Source organism: Nicotiana attenuata, unplaced genomic scaffold, assembly GCF_001879085.1.
Source record: "Nicotiana attenuata strain UT unplaced genomic scaffold, NIATTr2, whole genome shotgun sequence".
Lineage (NCBI taxonomy): Eukaryota > Viridiplantae > Streptophyta > Magnoliopsida > Solanales > Solanaceae > Nicotiana > Nicotiana attenuata.
Genome location: NW_017670544.1, coordinates 406,359 through 423,930, shown reverse-complemented (window position 1 = coordinate 423,930; position 17,572 = coordinate 406,359). Strand labels below are relative to the sequence as shown.

General features: G+C 40.9%; 1 protein-coding gene across 1 annotated transcript; it reads left to right on the top strand.

The window, feature by feature from the left end:
* Window positions 1-14,224: 14,224 nt before the first annotated feature.
* LOC109240762 lies at window positions 14,225-15,430 on the top strand. Its single transcript, XM_019407440.1, has 3 exons — window positions 14,225-15,097; window positions 15,164-15,289; window positions 15,419-15,430. Exons 1-3 carry the CDS (start codon window positions 14,225-14,227, stop codon window positions 15,428-15,430), a joined length of 1,011 nt encoding a protein of 336 aa, XP_019262985.1.
* Window positions 15,431-17,572: the final 2,142 nt, after the last annotated feature.

The following is a 17,572-nucleotide window of genomic DNA, read 5'->3' as shown; positions in this document are numbered from 1 at the left end:
CTTCCGATCTCAGGGATGTGTTGGATATGCTGGAGGGCGCACAGGTAAATGTGTACCTAAACTTACTTGGTATAGCTTCACATGTGTTGCACATACTCACGTTTTCTGTTATTGTTTGATAGTTCATCTGGACGTCATACAGCGACGACTTGATAGGTGGCCTGTCCGATTATTGCTCGGCCGGCCGACTGATTTGGAGCACTTTCGTCCCGCTGATGTGCCTCGATATTGTGGAGCATCATGCCACGGAGTGGGTACTTCTCCAGTTTGGCCGTCCGCAGTATATACCGAGGGGGCCTACATGGGAGGCTACACATTATCAGCGAGATGATTGTAACGACACATTTGTAGCATGGCTAGAGGCGCAGGTCCATACTTGGGACTGGCGAGCTGACCTGATTCCGCCCTCCCCTTTCACAGATCCAGACGGAGACTGTTCAGCTCTATATGCCCTGGTACTGCCGCGTTACCCGACTTTTTGTCGGGAATCACATTCATCGAGCTGGCGGTCGGTACGTTCCATACGCCGGGCGGCACGAGGCCCTGGTATGTTTTCTGTTATTATTAATTATATAACTGTAACTTAGTGCAATATCTGTAGTTTATATTTTATACGTTGTGCAGGTTATTGGCCTATATATAGTCTACCAGATGGGACTGCAGATGCAGCAGCATGCCAGCGAGGGAGCGGCCGCTTTGCACGATTACTGTCGGCAACTTGCAGAGGTGGCTGCACGGACACTGCAGCGAGCTCGAGAGGATTAGCACTTGGGACACGTCCCTGCTTATGTGGCTCCAGAGCACTACCAGCGAGGCAGGGGTGTCGCACGAGGTGGGGGTGCCCCACGAGGTAGGGATGCCCCTCGAGGTGGGGGTGCCCTACGAGGAAGGGCTGCCTGTCACGCCCTCTTTTTCCTCTCCTTTCGGATTAGTCAGGGTTTTTGACATTATTGGGACAACTCGTTTCCTTTTGGGAAAAGGGATATAATGAATTGAAGAGCCGCCACCTAACGAATTAAGGTGCGTTAGGTCACCTATTACGGGTCATTGACAACACTAATTATACAACAAGATATTAGGTAAGGGCTTGAAGTTACTTCAAGGGGAAGGTGTTAGGAACCTCTCAAAGTCCACAACGGTGGGTCCCGACCAAACTTACTTTGTGAATTAATCCGATGCAAATAAACAGTCTAAGCACACATATGTAAAGGAACATTGGTTTTAATATTTAAGCAGTCTAAGCACACATATGCAAAAGGAACATTGATTTTAATAGTTAAGCAATCTAAGCACACATATGTAAAAGGAAAAGGGGGGGTCCTAACTTATTTATCCTATAGGATCACATCAATGCAATGCCCGGTAATTACTCCTCAATGAGGGGCTACACGTTGCATTAGCGCACAAGTCATCATATCCTTTTCTACCCATTATCCCACCCCTTAGTGGTTATTAAGCGAGTTTTACTTAACGAACTCTAAGCGTGCTGTTACCCGTCCCTTCCTTGTGATCCTGGAGGAGTTTGGGACCTATAAATCTGGCGTTCTAGACAATCCTAAGGTATTTAAAAGGGCAAAAATCTAGGCGACAATCAAATAACATGTAAGACTAGCAAATAGGGACAAAAAGCAGTTAAAAGGCTCATGTTTACCTCCGCACACATACAGCAAATAAACAACACGTCTCAAACACAGATACAGGTAGTTTTTTAAGAAAGAATCCTAGGACAGGATGTCCAGGTGAACATTAATACACAGAATATGCAAAACATTCAATGGCAGGGTCCTAATCGATTTACCTACTGATTTTAAGTCCTGTAAAACTTAAGCAGTTTAACACAATCAGAACGCAGTTTCCAGTTTCATATAGAGATTGGTTACCTAAGGCTTGCCTAGGCGTGGGATTGTATGCAATCACAATTACAGGAGATGATTAACAGTTTTAGAAATTGTTCAACCTACAAACATGCTGTTCTAGGTGAAACAGATTATAACAGGTGATTTATACTGATTCCTGTTTAAAGACATAATATCTATACGGGAAGTTGCTTTTATACCTTTTCATGGACATTGACTTATTTTAATCGAAATAAGCAGGTTCAAACAAATGCAAGCAAAGTTCCTAAAAACATGGTATCTAATGCATACAAGGATGACAGTTTATTAAGGCGAGATTATTAACCTAGCAGCAGGATTTCTAAGTGGAATTATTTACGCGAGATTGAATCATGGAATAGTGATGTAAAGCGTGCTGGAGTAATAAGCGTAAAGCCCTAAAACAAGATATCTAATGCAGGTTTGACATGGTTTGAATGTAAATGAGCATATCAATCCTAAGACATGGCTTCTAATGCAGATTCACAGAATATAAAACCTATAACATGTTTTCTACCCAGGATTACCAACAATATCATATAACTACCCTCCTTTTTTACTAGCCACCCCAATATCTGTTTATAATTAATTATTACAGACCAATGATCGAATAAATTACATAATTAAAATAGAAATTAAACTATAGGGAGCCTGAAGTAGTCCCGAAGCAAATCCTGGTAATGCCAGGGCTTCAGTAGTCTCAAATGCCAAGGATTTCATAGCCAATTTCATGTCCAGGTGTGTCAGAGTTCCCTAAGGACCTCAAGGATCCCGAGCAGTGCTCACACCCAGACTTTTCACAATAAGGATCGAGTAAGTGCAGTGTGGAATAGCCAGCCCCAGTGTGCCAGAGTTCAAAGAGATCTCAAGAGGATCCCAAGGCAGTACACAAACTGGAGGGGCAGAACCTGGGGACTTAAAAGTAGAGTGAGAGTGCTTGAAAGAGTTTTGAAAAGTTTTGACAAGAAAAATAGTACCAAAATTACTCTATAAGTAAAGAGGTTTTTTTGAAAAATAAGAAGTGATTTAGTAGTAAAACAGTTTGAGAACCAGATAAACACTTTTGAAAAATCAGTAAGCAGCCTGATTGGTTACAGGACAAACAGGTTTAGCACCATTCGACACAAATTTCACACAGGAATAGTGGGGGATTGGGGACACATAGAATACACAGTATGTATGGTAGCAGCACATAAACAACAGGATGCACAGAAGTTTTCAAGAGTTTTATAGGATTAAGAAGTTAGTCATAAGAATGGGTTGAAGAGACATAGAGCAAAGATCACAAACAACCATGTTGAAAAAAAAACATATTAACACTGGACAAATTGGCACACAGTCAAAGTTATTTTGAGATACTAGACAACTTAGCAAAGCAGATTAAGCAAGAACCTAAGTGAACAGTTTAGGCAAACATCATGAGTATTAAACATGCTGGCATACTTAACAAGAAGATTGAAACATGCTGGATAAAGCAGTAGGCAGAATTAGACATACTAATCACAGGTTTTAACAGAAACCAAATTCAGACATGCTAGGTAAAACAGTAATCAGGTAGTGTAATTTAGACATGCTAGTCGCATATTGAACAACATGATGGTAAACAAGAAACCAGATTGGGAGTCATAACTAATGAACTAGAACAGCAATGAAACACGTAGAGTTTTGGACTTTGAAACTGAATTAGGACATACCAGTTAAGGAGAGAAAAACACAGAGTATAGAGCAGATGTGGTGCAATAGCTACCCTTGGCTTACAGCCGGCTAGGTCAGTGAAAATTGCAAGCAACAAAGAAGAAAAGAGAGAGAGCTTTTAAGTGTAAGAGAGTTTTTTTTGAACTAGTGTTCGTGTGTAGAAGTGAGAATAGAGGAGAGTATATATAGTAGTCAAGAGCTAAACAGAATAAGGTAAAGAATCAGTTATATAGCAATTAGGGAAATTTACAGAATCATTCATACGTATAATCAGTAAAGTCTCCCCTAATCAAGGGGTAATCAATCAACGGTAAAGAGCAGGACAGATATTTAAGGAAAGAAATCAAGTAAGACTTAGGTATGGAGTATCAATTAAGGAAACAATTAGTAAGAATCAGCAAGTATCACAGTTAATTCAAGTAAGGCAAGAAACTAAATAAGGTTGCAAATAAAGGAATAATCAAGGATCAACATATAAGTTTTAACGAAACAAATCAGTGAATCAAGAATTCAAAACAACACTGATTTAAGGAGAAAAATATAGGTTTTCCATGAATAAATAAACATAATGAATATAGACACATAGAATCAGTCGAGAAATCAAACCAGGAACCTTAATAGAGGTACATTAGGGTAAAATCACAAGACATTCGAATTAAACGAAGGAGAAACCATGCGAATCAAAGCACAGAATAAAATCATGTAGCAAGTAACACGGACAAGCTCATAATCCAAACAAAAATATAAAAAAATTGGGGTTTTAGCATAAACTAGTCAGGGTTGAGGCAAACTCAACATAAACGGTCAAAAACACATAAGAATAGAAGATGAAACATTTAAAACCAGAAAACATTTTGAGGAAAAAGATTTTCAGGAAACCCTAGTTTAGGAAAGTGAAAAGCCACTCGAAAATCAGAGGATTTTCACAAAAATCATGTGAAATAAGTTCAACCCATCTCAGATCTTGTACAGATCTGAGAAGTTCAAAGGACAAAATTAGGGTTTTTAAAAAGAAATAACACAGAGATGAAGACATAGGCTTAGAAATCCATAGGTTTAAGGCGAAATAGGAAGATCTTACTCGAAATCGAACCAGAATGGCCTGAAACAGGCAAGAAAGGGCCAAAGGTGTAAGCGGACTGACCCTGGTCCCTCGAGGACCTTAGAGACGGCTGTACCCAGCATAGAAGAGGCCATTAGAGGCCTAGGGGTGGTGAGAAACCACCATGGACGGCAGTGGATGAGTGACAGCGAGGGAGAGTTAAGGTTAGGATTAGAGAGCATCTGAGAGAGAAGGGGAAGGGGTGAGGCGGGGTGAGAAGAGAGAATGAGATGTTTGGGGGGGGGGGGGGTTTCTTTAGGTTTAATTATAGTAGGAATAATCTGGGCCGTTGATCAAACTGATCAACGGCCAGGATTCCACAAGACTTGGGTCGGGTAGGTAAGGGGTTTGGGCTTGGTTTACTGGGTTGATTTATAAGGGTATTTGGGCTAGTTAATTAGGCTAGAATTGAAGTTAAATAAGGCCACTTGTTAAATACCCCAAATAATTTAATTAAAATAATTTGTAAAATAATTACTAATTATAAAAATGATTTTTATGCATAGAAATATTTTAAAAATGGTTATTTAGTATTTAAAAATACAAAAGACTAATTTCAGGTAAAAATAATGCAAGAATCGTACGCATGGGCTATAATTGCAAAGTCATTGCAATTATAGCCAAAAGATGCCAATTTGGCTATTTATGGAATAATTTGGACTTAATAGGACCATAAATAATAAATTAAATCGAGAAATATTTTTTGAAACTTCATTTGTGATTTCAATTTTTGTGTATATTTTTATTTAGAANAAATATTTTTGAACTCATTTGTGATTCAATTTTGTGATATTTTATTAGAAATAAAATACTGGGCGAATTAATAAAAGGTGTAGAAATTATGAAAAAATACCAATTGATGCTAATGCATGATTTTGAAGACATATATGCATTTTAAAATTATTTTGGGAAAAATTGGGTATCAACAGCTGCCCCTCTTTACCCGGAAAGGATGAAAGAGTTGTCGGGTAAAGATATGATGGCCAATTTTGACCGAACGAGATGGTTTGAGAGATTTTGGGCCGCACCGTGGTTTTTGAGCTGCCTACATATCCCTGATTTTACAGGAATAGTCCGTGTGTAGTTCTGGATTCATCGGCAGAATATACTGATGAATTCATCGCAAGAACGGACACAAATTTCAGGATAGGTGAAAAGAATGGTTTACGGGAGCGGTCAAGTTTGAGATAGTCGAAGAAACTGGAGCGAGATCGCTCCTGCTGGGATAGAAGTTGCTTGCCAGGTCACCTGCAAATAAAGATACTACAAGCATATATTGTGCAAAAAATTTAAAGATGATGCAGGTTCCCTTTGGACTTTGAAAGCTGTCTTCGGACGGTTGAGGATGACGTCCTTAGACCATGACTCCCGGGGCCATGAGTTGTTTAGTGAGAGACTTGCAAGCCATGAAAATGATATTCTCGGGCCATGCAGATGGTCCTCGAACCATGATGCCTTTGAAATAAAATGATATGCANTTCCGATACTAAGACAGCTCCAACGCCGACTCCTTTGAAATTTGCTGCTCCGTCAAAGAACATCCTCCAGCCGTCATAGGATTCAACAATGTCTTCTCCTATGAACAACACTTCTTCATCGGGAAAATACGTTTTCAAGGGTTCGTATTCTCCTCCCATAGGATTCTCGGCAAGATGATCTGCCAAGGCTTGTCCTTTAACCGTTTTCTGAGTCACATAGACGATATCGAACTCACTCAGCAGGATTTGCCACTTAGCCAACTTGCCAGTTGGCATGGGCTTCTGAAAGATATCCTTCAAGGGATCCATCCTTGATATGAGGTATGTTGTATAGGCGCAGAAGTAGTGTCTCAGCTTCTGAGCTACCCAAGTTAGAGCGCAACAGGTACGTTCCAGCAGAGAGTACCGTGCCTCATATGGAGTGAACTTCTTACTCAGATAATAGATAGCCTACTCCTTTCTCCCTGTCTCATCATGCTGCCCCAGAACGTGACCGAAAGCTCCATCTAATACCGCAAGGTAGAGTAACAAGGGTCTACCTGGCTCTGGCGGAACCAAAACTGGTGGCGTCGATACGTATTCCTTGATTCTGTCGAAGGCCTTTTGACAATCCTCGGTCCAACTGGTTGCAGCATCTTTCTTTAACATCTTGAAAATTGGTTCACATATGACCGTGGACTGGGCTATGAACCAACTAATATAATTCAGTCGTCCTAGAAAGCTCATTACGTCCTTCTTAATCTTTGGTGGTGGCAGCTCCTGGATGGCTTTGACTTTTGATGGATCTAGTTCTATCCCTCGGCGACTGACGATGAACCCAAGTAACTTTCTGGCAGGAACCCCGAATGCACATTTTGTGGGATTTAGCTTCAGGTTGTATTTCCGCAGTCTGTCGAAGAAGTTCCTTAAATCTGCTATATGGTCGGTGGCTTTCTTCGATTTGATGATGACGTCGTCCACATACACCTCGATCTCCTTATGTATCATGTCATGGAAGATAGTGGTCATACCCTTCATGTAAGTGGCCCCAGCATTCTTTAGGCCGAATGGCATCATCTTATAACAGTATACTCCCCATGGCGTAATGAAAGCCGTTTTCTCAGCGTCCTTCTCGTCTATCCAGATCTGATGGTAACCGGCAAAGCAATCCACAAATGACTGGAGCTCATGTTTGGCACATTTGTCGATTAAGATGTGTATGTTTGGAAGGGGGAAATCATCCCTTGGACTTGCTCGGTTGAGATCCCGGTAATCGACACAAACCCTAACCTTTCCATCCTTCTTTGGAACTGGTACGATGTTGGCTAACCATGTTGGGTATTCAACCACACTGAGGACCTTGGCGTTGATTTGTTTGGTGACTTCCTCCTTGATTTACAGACTCATATCAGGCTCGAACTTCCGGAGCTTCTGCTTCACTGGTGGGCACATTGGATTAGTGGCCAACTTGTGAGCCACGATAGATGTACTTAGTCCGGTCATATCGTCGTATGACCATGCAAATATGTCCTCATATTCCTTCAAGAATTGTGTTTACTCTTCTTTCTCTGACGGTGACAAGTGGATGCTGATGCGAGTTTCTTTGACAGTCTCTGAATCTCCCAAGTTGATTACCTCAATTTCGTCCAGATTGGACTTAGGCTTATTCTCAAAGTCCTCTACTTCTCTGACGATTTCCTCGGGTATGATGTCTTCTTCTTCCGAATCACTATCCTTTTGTTGCGGTTTCTCATTGCATGTCACAGTCATTGGTTCATCAAGACAGGAAATGGTAATGCTGTACTGGTAAAAGTATGAGAGAAAATGATAATAATAAATATCGATTCATTAAAACATAAAAGCGATATTCAATAATATAAACAAACGTTTTGAAACGCTGGAAATTTTACTTAAAATAGAATGCAAGAAAGAGAAATCATTTTCTTAGAAAGCAAAAATAAACAATGCTGTTCAGCCTTGCTACCCCGGGACTCGACGGGCCCTGGATGGTCTGATAGTCCAGTTTTTGAGGAACGATCCCTTGCTCACAGCTTGGATGGTAGGGCCTTCCTCTTCCTCCTCCTCAACAATGACACAACAGTCCATATCTTCGTCCTCCAGGAATAAGTTCCTTAGGGCTACTAATGCTTCCTCCTCCTTTGATCCCCATACGACGTCGACTTGCTGGAAAGTCTGTTCCAAGTGCGGTATGGGCTGCTCCAGTGGATAGTAAGGACCTCGCCATGGTGGCGACCAGTCGTCGTACTCTTTCCAAGTGTACTGATAACCCAGGCCAAAGGTAGTGCCGTGGCGGTTTAGCTCTATCGGCTTGGAGATTCCCTGAAGATTCTTATCGAGACCCTTGCCAGGTTCGTATGCGCTCCAATTCATTATGCTTTCAATCTTACTACTCCACCAATTATCCTTGTCTATTGCATTGACCCGCTCAATGTGGTGGTAAGTTTCTCCACCAAGCCTTCTTCTACCCTCAACTGCCGGGATGGTCTGGCGGTTGTAGATGGGGTTGCTCCTATCTCCATGGATAATTACCTCCTGATGGTTCCACTCAAACTTTACCGCCTGATGCAAAGTCGAAGCCACAGCTCCGGCAGCATGTATCCATGGTCGTCCTAATAACAGATTGTAGGACGCGGATATATCTAACACCTGGAATTCAACCTCAAACTGATAATAGGCTAAGTCTAGGTGATTTGACGATTGTTTATACTCCCGCTTGATTATGTTTCAATGTCATAATATGGTTAAATAATGAAAAATGAGCTCTAATTGTGAATTTTACACATTGCATGATGGTGAGCCTATATGATGCCTTAAAGTTGTGATTGGAGTTGCATTGGAGCAAGAGAGACCCTCGGAGCTGAGTGCGCGCAAAGACGAGACGACGAAGTGAAGAAAAAATGGCCTGAACTAGCACGAAGCATAGCGCGTTCGCGCTAGTCCAGAAGCGGGAGACAGAATATCATGGAATTAACGCGAACTTTAGCGCGAACATTAGCGCGTTCGCGCTAGTCCCAGTTCCGGAAATGGTCTGTTAGGGGAAAAAATCGGAAATTTGGAGGAATTTTCACTTAACCTATATAAAGTCAAGCTCGCCCAAGGAGTAGAATATGAAGGTTCTCATAGTTTAGTGCAAGAAACAAAGAGGCAAGAGGCAAGGAGGAAAATCCAACATCAAGTTCTTCTTTTCTACTTCTTGTTTTTACGTTTTGAATGAAATTAAACATTATTGAGATTAACACTGCTATGAGTGGCTAAAACCCATTGTTCTAGGGTCATGGGTGAAACATGATTGTTGATGTTTGGTGTTTAATTTATCAAAGTTGGTTTAATCATATTGGGTTGTTTATTTAATTCTGTTCTTAATTATTTTGTTGAGTAGCTAACAGTGGAATACTATCTACGAATCTATAGTTGAACTCGAAAGTGGGAACTTTGGATTGCATATAGATTTAAAAAAAGCAAGTTCTTGAACCCGGGAATCGGGGAGCGGATTCGCAATTAGGATAGACATATACCTAATTGCCTTGCTTCTTTGAAATACAGGATTTATGAATGCGTTCTTGTTGATTCTAACTCCATAGACATATAGGCGTTAGGTTAACTTGAATAGGCGAGTAAGAATTCGACAGATTCTTATGAGCAATATTAACCCTGTCAATCAACAACCCAGATAAATCAATTAGTTTTAATCCAAGAACGCAACATGATTGTTAACTGGCGCTCTCCTACTGTTTGTTACTCGAAATTGCTGGTCGTTTGGTTAATTGTTCTAGTTAAATTATTGCTTGATAGTTTAGGTAGTAAATTAGTTACATCTCTATTTTGTGATAAACCTCTTGGATAGATAATTTAAGTGAGTTTGAATTAGTCAACAGTTAATTACAAGTCTTCGTGGGAACGATACTCTACTCACTACTTTATTACTTGACGATCATGTGCACTTGCGTGAGTGCGTTTCCCCGGCAACGGCGCCAAAAACTGGGGGATACTTCATTGTATATATGTAATTGTGTCATTTGACTGCTTGATTTTGTGTTGTTTTGTGTGGTTTTGATTGTTTTGATGTTGAGTAAGAGTTCATTAGTTTAAAATAGGTAAATGGCTTGTCCCGACGACGAATCTCTTTCGGCGGGGTTCTTGAGGGACTAAGTCGATCAATCAAAAACGAAAAAATGGAAATATGAAGACTCTTCCTGATGACGGATCCTTTGGACAATTTTCTTGAGGGAAGTTAGTCTAGAAAAAAAAAAGATTTTTATTTTTTTATTTTTAGGTAGTGTAGTAACTCCCCTTTAGTTTTTCTTTGGGCCACGGTTCTTTTCCAAGGGTTTAAACTTGAACCGAGTATAGGTAGTTTTTTTTAGTTATTTTATTTTCTCTTTGATTTTTAGATTAGGTTTAATGGGATACGAGCTAGAAAATCAAAAGAGAACCTATAGCGTTGACACACCTGAACACAACAGAAACTAGAGTGTAACGCTTAGTCTTATTGGTTGAATTTCACTAAAGTGCCTTAATTTGTATGTTTGTCACTGACTTGAATACTCATAATGGAGTGTCTCGATGAGTTGATCTGGAATGAGTCATATGCCATGTCTGGTGAGGTTTTTGGTGTGGTCCATGTATTGTACTTGAGTCTAGAACTTGCCCGGTATGTGAGTCGAAGCGAAATTTTAGGTGATGCTCGGTTTGAAAAAGGATTTTAGGCTTTCTTTGACCCTTTTGAGCTTGATTGCTTACCACAAATAAAATCTATCCCTAGTTACCCCTTTTGAGCCTGTAGACTTTTATTTGGCACCCACATTACAAGCCTACACCCTTTTTGTTCTTAATTGGCATTGTTTTGATCCCTTTTCCTCTTAAAGCACTTTAATCATGAGATGAGCGCTAAAAGAAGTAATAAGGAATTAAGAGTGGGGTGGATTTTGAGTGGAACCAATGAAAGAAAGAAGGGTGCACTTCTTCTGTAAAATAATACACCACTAGCGAAATTTGGAAAAGAAAAACAAAATCTGAAAAAAAAGAGATAAGGAAAAGTGAATAAATTGTTGTCCTATTCTTGCTAGTGGGAAATACATTAAGGTAGTGCTTAAAGAGAAAGGGAACATTGTTGGGAGTGATTTTTGTTGAAAAATTGAAGTGGGGATTGAAGAAATTGCGCTTAAGTTATCATGTGATGTGTTAAAGTGCATAGGAGGGTTAGTCACTAGTCCTAAATATATCCTACCCGTCCCTTTGCCCACATTACAACCATGAAAAAGTCCTAATTGATTTTAGATCGAGCGAGCCTACATTAGTAGAGATTTACATTAAGGGCAAGCTTATGGTACCAATTGCATGCATGTGACGTCTTTTGTGAGTGTTAGCGATTTTCTTTGATATATGTGAGCATGAAATTCGAATGTGTGGATTGATTCTACTTTCTTCGCTGTGATTGTGAGGGCATGTGACTCGTGAAGGAAAAGCAAGTCTTGGCTTCTTTGTAGAGTAATTTGAGAAAGTGTGAATATTGCGTGGCACTTGAGACTCGACCTTTGAGGCTGAGATTGTTCACTACTAGGTGTAGCATATGTGAATTGTTCTGGGTGTAATGCGTTAAGGGAAATTGTTGAGTGGAACCTCTAGAGAGTATAGTTTGATTGCTCGAGGACGAGCAATGAATTAAGTGTGGGGTGTTGATAATAGGCTAAGTCTAGGTGATTTGGCGATTGTTTATGCTCCCGCTTGATTATGTTTCAATGTCATAATATGGTTAAATGATGAAAAATGGGCTCTAATTGTGAATTTTACACATTGCAGGATGGTGAGCCTATATGATGCCTTAAAGTTGTGATTGGAGTTGCATTGGAGCAAGAAAGACCCCTCGGAGCTGAGTGCGCGCAAAGACGAGACAACAAAGTGAAGAAAAAATGGCCTGAACTAGCGCGAAGCCTAGCGCGAGGTCTAGCGCGTTCGCGCTATTCGGAAGCGGGAGGCTGAATGTCAGGGAATTAGCGCGAACTTTAGCGCGAACATTAGCTCGTTCGCGCTAGTCCCAGTTCCGGAAAGGGTCTGTTAGGGGCAAAAATCGGAAATCTGGAGGAATTTTCACTTAACCTATATAAAGTCAAGCTCGCCCAAGGAGTAGAATATGAAGGTTTTCATAGTTTAGTGCAAGAAACAAAGAGGCAATAGGCAAGGAGGAAAATCCAACATCAAGTTCTTCTTTTCTTCTTCTTGTTTCTACGTTTTGAATGAAATTAAACATTATTGAGATGAACACTGCTATGAGTGGCTAAAACCCATTGTTCTAGGGTCATGGGTGAAACATGATTGTTGATGTTTAGTGTTTAATTTAACAAAGTTGGTTTAATCATATTGGGTTGTTTATTTAATTCTGTTCTTAATTATTTTGCTGAGTAGCTAACAGTGGAATACTATCTACGAATCTATAGTTGAACTCGAAAGTGGGAACTTTGGATTGCATATAGAATTAAATAGAGCAAGTTCTTGAACCCGGGCATCGGGGAACGGATTCGCAATTAGGATAGACATATACCTAATTGCCTTGCTTGTTTGAAATACAGGATTTATGAATGCGTTCTTGTTGATTCTAACTCCATAGACATATAGGCGTTAGGTTAACTTGAATAGGCGAGTAAGAATTCGACAGATTCTTATGAGCAATATTAACCCTGTCAATCAACAACCCAGATAAATCAATTAGTTATTTTAAGCCAAGACCGCAACATGATTGTTAACTAGCCCGTGACCCTGGAATATTATCCTCTACTGATTTTCATTCGAAATTGCTATTTGTTTGGTTGATTATTTTAGTTAGTTTATTAATTGATATTTTAAGGTAGTAAATTAAAGACGAATATCTTTTAGTGAAAAATCTCTTGGATCGATAAGTTAATTGAGTTTAAATCAGTCAATAGTTAATCACAAGTCTTCGTGGGTAACAATACTCTACTCACNATTTTAAGCCAAGACCGCAACATGATTGTTAACTAGCCCGTGACCCTGGAATATCCTTTCCTACTGTTTGTTACTCGAAATTGCTGGTTGTTTGGTTAATTGTTCTAGTTAAATTATTGCTTGATAGTTTAGGTAGTAAATTAGTTACATCTCTATTTTGTGATAAACCTCTTGGATAGATAAGTTAAGTGAGTTTGAATTAGTCAACAGTTAATCACAAGTCTTCGTGGGAACGATACTCTACTCACTACTTGATTACTTGACGATCACGTGCACTTGCGTGAGTGCGTTTGGCCGCAACAAGTTTTTGGCGCCGTTGCCGGGGACTTAGAAATTAGCTACTTGACTGAATTGAGCTTTTATTATTTATTTATTCAAGTTTTAATTTTTAGTTCACTTTGTTTGTGCTAATACAGGATTTTCTCTTGAATGCGAAGAAGTAGAAGCGCAAACAACCTCCTTCCTCTTGATCCCGAAATTGAACGAACACTTCACAGAGTGAGGAGGGAGGTGGATGCTAGAACCAGAATTGAAAGAGAGTTGGACATCGTAGTTCAACCACAACCAATTGAGATGGCAGGTAATGAGGAACGCGCGGTGATTGAAGCCGCATGGCCCAGTCTGGCTAATATGACTCAGGCTATTGTGAAGCCTGATATCACTGGGCACTTTGAACTCAAACAATACATGGTGCAGCTGATCAGTCCACAGGGCAATTTGTGGGTTTACCTCAGGAAGACCCACAGAGGCACATTCAGAATTTCCTGGAAATTACGGATACTTATAATTATCCGAACGTTTCCAAGGACTATGTCAGGCTGACACTTTTCCCCTTTTCACCGATCGGGGAAGCTAAGGAGTGGTTGAATAAGGAGCCAGCGAATTCAATCCGCACTTGGGATGATCTGGCACCGAAATTCTTAATCAAGTTTTTCCCCACTAAGAAAACAAAGATATTGAGGAGTTAAATTCTTGGGTTCGAACAACGAGCTGGCGAGACACTTCGTCAAGCATAGGAAAGGTACAAGAAGATGCTCAGAGACTGTCCACATCATTGTCAGACGGACGAGGTATTGGGTCACACTTTTGTATATGGGTTAGATGATGCATCAAAGATGAATCTTGATTCAGCTTGTGGGGGTAGTTGCATGGCCAAACCGTACAGTGCAGCTAATGATCATAATTGGCAAGGTGAGGGTGATTCGCAAAAGGCAATTAAGCCGAAATCAGCTGGAGTACTTGAGCTCAACGACTTGACTGCCATGAGAGCCGATATTGCAAAGTTGGCTAATCAGATGACAAGGATGACAATGCAGCAACCACAACCAATGCAACATGTACAACAAATGGCTATTTGCTGCGAATTATGTGGTGACAATCATATGAGCGACATGTGCCCTACAAATCCTGAATCCATATACTATGTGGGGCAGCAGAACAGAGGTCCACCGAATCAGCATGCACAATATGGGAATTCTTACAATCCAAATTGGAGGAATCATCCCAACTTCTCATCGGGTGGAAATCAGCAGAATCAGAATAACTATAGACCCCAAGGGAATTTCAATCCACCTCAGAAGCCACCCCAACAAATGGAAGAGAGTACAAATGATTTGCTAAAGAAGTTGTTGATTGACAATCAGCAGCTCAGAACCGATTTCAGAAATCTTGAAAGGCAGATTGGGCAGTTGGCAACGAATCAGATCACCAGACCTGCAAGCGCTCTCCCCAGTGATACAGATAAGAATCCTCAAGTGAATGCAGTTACACTCAGAAACGGGAGAGAGCTGGAGGAAGTGCCAAAGAAAAGAAAAGACAAAGCCACACCAGAGGGGGAGTTGATACCGAAGGAAACTCATGAATCAAAGAATACTAATGCAATTCCAGAGCAAGTGGAGGATACAAGGCCACCACCATCTTTCCCCCAGAGATTGCAGAAAAAGAATTATGATCGTATGTTCAGCAAATTTCTCTCCATGTTGAGCCAGGTTCAATTAAATATTCCACTTGTTGATGTACTGCGTGAAATTCCAAAGTATGCTAAGTACATAAAGGATATAGTGGCTCACAAGAGAAGATTGAATGAATTTGAGACAGTGGCACTTACTGAGGAGTGCACCTCAAGGGTCCAGAACAAGCTTCCTCAAAAGCATAAGGATCCTGACAGTTTCACCATTCCGGTGCGTATTGGTAATATTGATGTGGGTCGTGCTCTTTGCGATTTGGGGGCGAGTATAAATCTGATGCCCTTATCTTTGTTCAATCAATTGGTCCTGGGAGCTCCAAGGCTAACTACTGTGATGTTGCAGCTTGCTGAATGATCTATAGTACACCCCGAGGGTGTGATTGAAGACGCGTTGCTGCAAATTGGAAAATTTATCTTCCCAGCTGACTTCAATATCCTGGATTATGAGGCTGACGAACTGGTCCCAATCATATTGGGGCGACCTCTCTTGGCTACTGGTGATGCAATCATTAAAGTGAGAGAGGGAAAAATGATTTTGAGGGTGGATGATGAGGAAGCAGTCTTTAATGTGTACAAAGCAATCCAACTCCCCCTCCATTATGAGGAGCTCTCAATGATATCCGTTGTTGAGGTTGATGAGCAAATTCTTGACACGAGTGTATATCTAGACGACTCTGTAGAGAAAGCACTTATGTTGTTTGATAGCCTGGGGAGTGATGATGAGGTTGAGGAGATGATGCACATCTTAGATACATCTTGTGCGTACATGCAAGGGATACACCCCTTTGAGCCTTTGAATAGGCCAGAAGGACCTCCTCTAAAGCTGTCCATTGAGGAAGCCCCAAAACTGGAGCTTAAACCTCTCCCACCTCACCTTCAATATGCTTATTTGGGTGACTTTGACACTTTACCTGTTATTGTTTCTTCTGACTTGTCTAAATTGCAGGAAGAGAAGCTGTTGAGAGTGCTACGTGAGCACAAGCGAGCACTTGGGTGGACGATGTCTGACATTAAGGGCATTAGTCCAGCCTTTTGCATGCACAAAATCCTCATGGAGGATGGACACAAGCCCAGTGTAGAGAAACAACGCCGACTAAATCCAATCATGAAAGAGGTGGTAAGAAAAGAAGTGATTAAGTGGCGTGATGCAGGTATTGTATTTCCTATCTCAGACAGCAAATGGGTAAGCCCCGTTCAATGTGTACCCAAGAAAGGGGGGATGACTGTGGTGGTTAATGAAAATAATGATTTGATCCCCACAAGAACTGTCACTAGGTGGAGGATTTGCATCGATTATAGAAAATTGAATAATGCCACCCGAAAGGACCACTTCCCTCTCCCCTTTATTGACCAAATGCTTGATAGATTAGCTGGCCAGGAATACTACTGTTTCCTAGATGGTTACTCCGGGTATAATCAGATTGCTATAGCCCCAGAGGACCAAGAGAAAACCATATTTACGTGTCCATATGGCACGTATGCGTTCAAGAGAATGCCCTTTGGTCTCTGTAATGCACCTGCGACTTTTCAAAGGTGTATGATGGCTATTTTTACTGATATGGTTGAAAGATTTGTAGAAGTGTTCATGGATGATTTTTCTGTGTTTGGGTGCTCTTTCGATAACTGCTTAATGAATCTCGATAAAGTGCTGGCTAGATGTGAAGAGACAAACCTGGTGCTAAACTGGGAAAAGTGCCACTTCATGGTACGTGAAGGTATAGTATTGGGGCACCAGGTGTCTAAAAATGGTTTGCAGGTGGACAAAGCAAAGGTGGAAGCAATTGAAAAATTGCCCCCACCAACGTCCGTCAAAGGCATTCGCAGTTTCTTGGGCCATGCAGGTTTTTATCGTCGTTTCATTAAAGATTTTTCGAAAATTTCCTCTCCCTTGTGCAGGTTGCTTGAGAAAGATGTTCCTTCAAGTTCGATGATGCCTGTCTGAAAGCATTTGAGGAGCTGAAGGGAAGGCTAGTGACTGCACCAATTATCATTGCCCCGGATTGGGAGCAACCCTTTGAGTTGATGTGTGATGCGAGTGACATAGCTATTGGAGCTGTTTTGGGGCAAAGGAGAAATAAAATCTTTCACTCCATCTACTATGCGAGCAAAACTCTGAATCCAGCCCAGATGAATTACACAGTTACTGAAAAAGAGTTGCTTGCAGTGGTGTGGGCGTTTGACAAGTTCATATCATATTTAGTGGGGACCAAAGTCATCGTCTACACAGATCATTCAGCTATCCGATGCTTGTTTGAGAAGAAAGACGCCAAGCCGAGACTAATTGTTGGGTCCTTCTCTTGCAAGAGTTTGACTTAGAAATCCGAGACCGAAAAGGAACAGAGNTTTACCCTCACTCGTCTTACTTTACTAAATTTTAAGCCATGGGGACATGTCTTCATTCTTAAGTGTGGGGTGGGGGGGTACTTCATTGTATGTCTGTAGTTGTATCAATTGAATGTTCGTTTTGTTTCACTTAGCTTTGATAGTTTTGTTGATG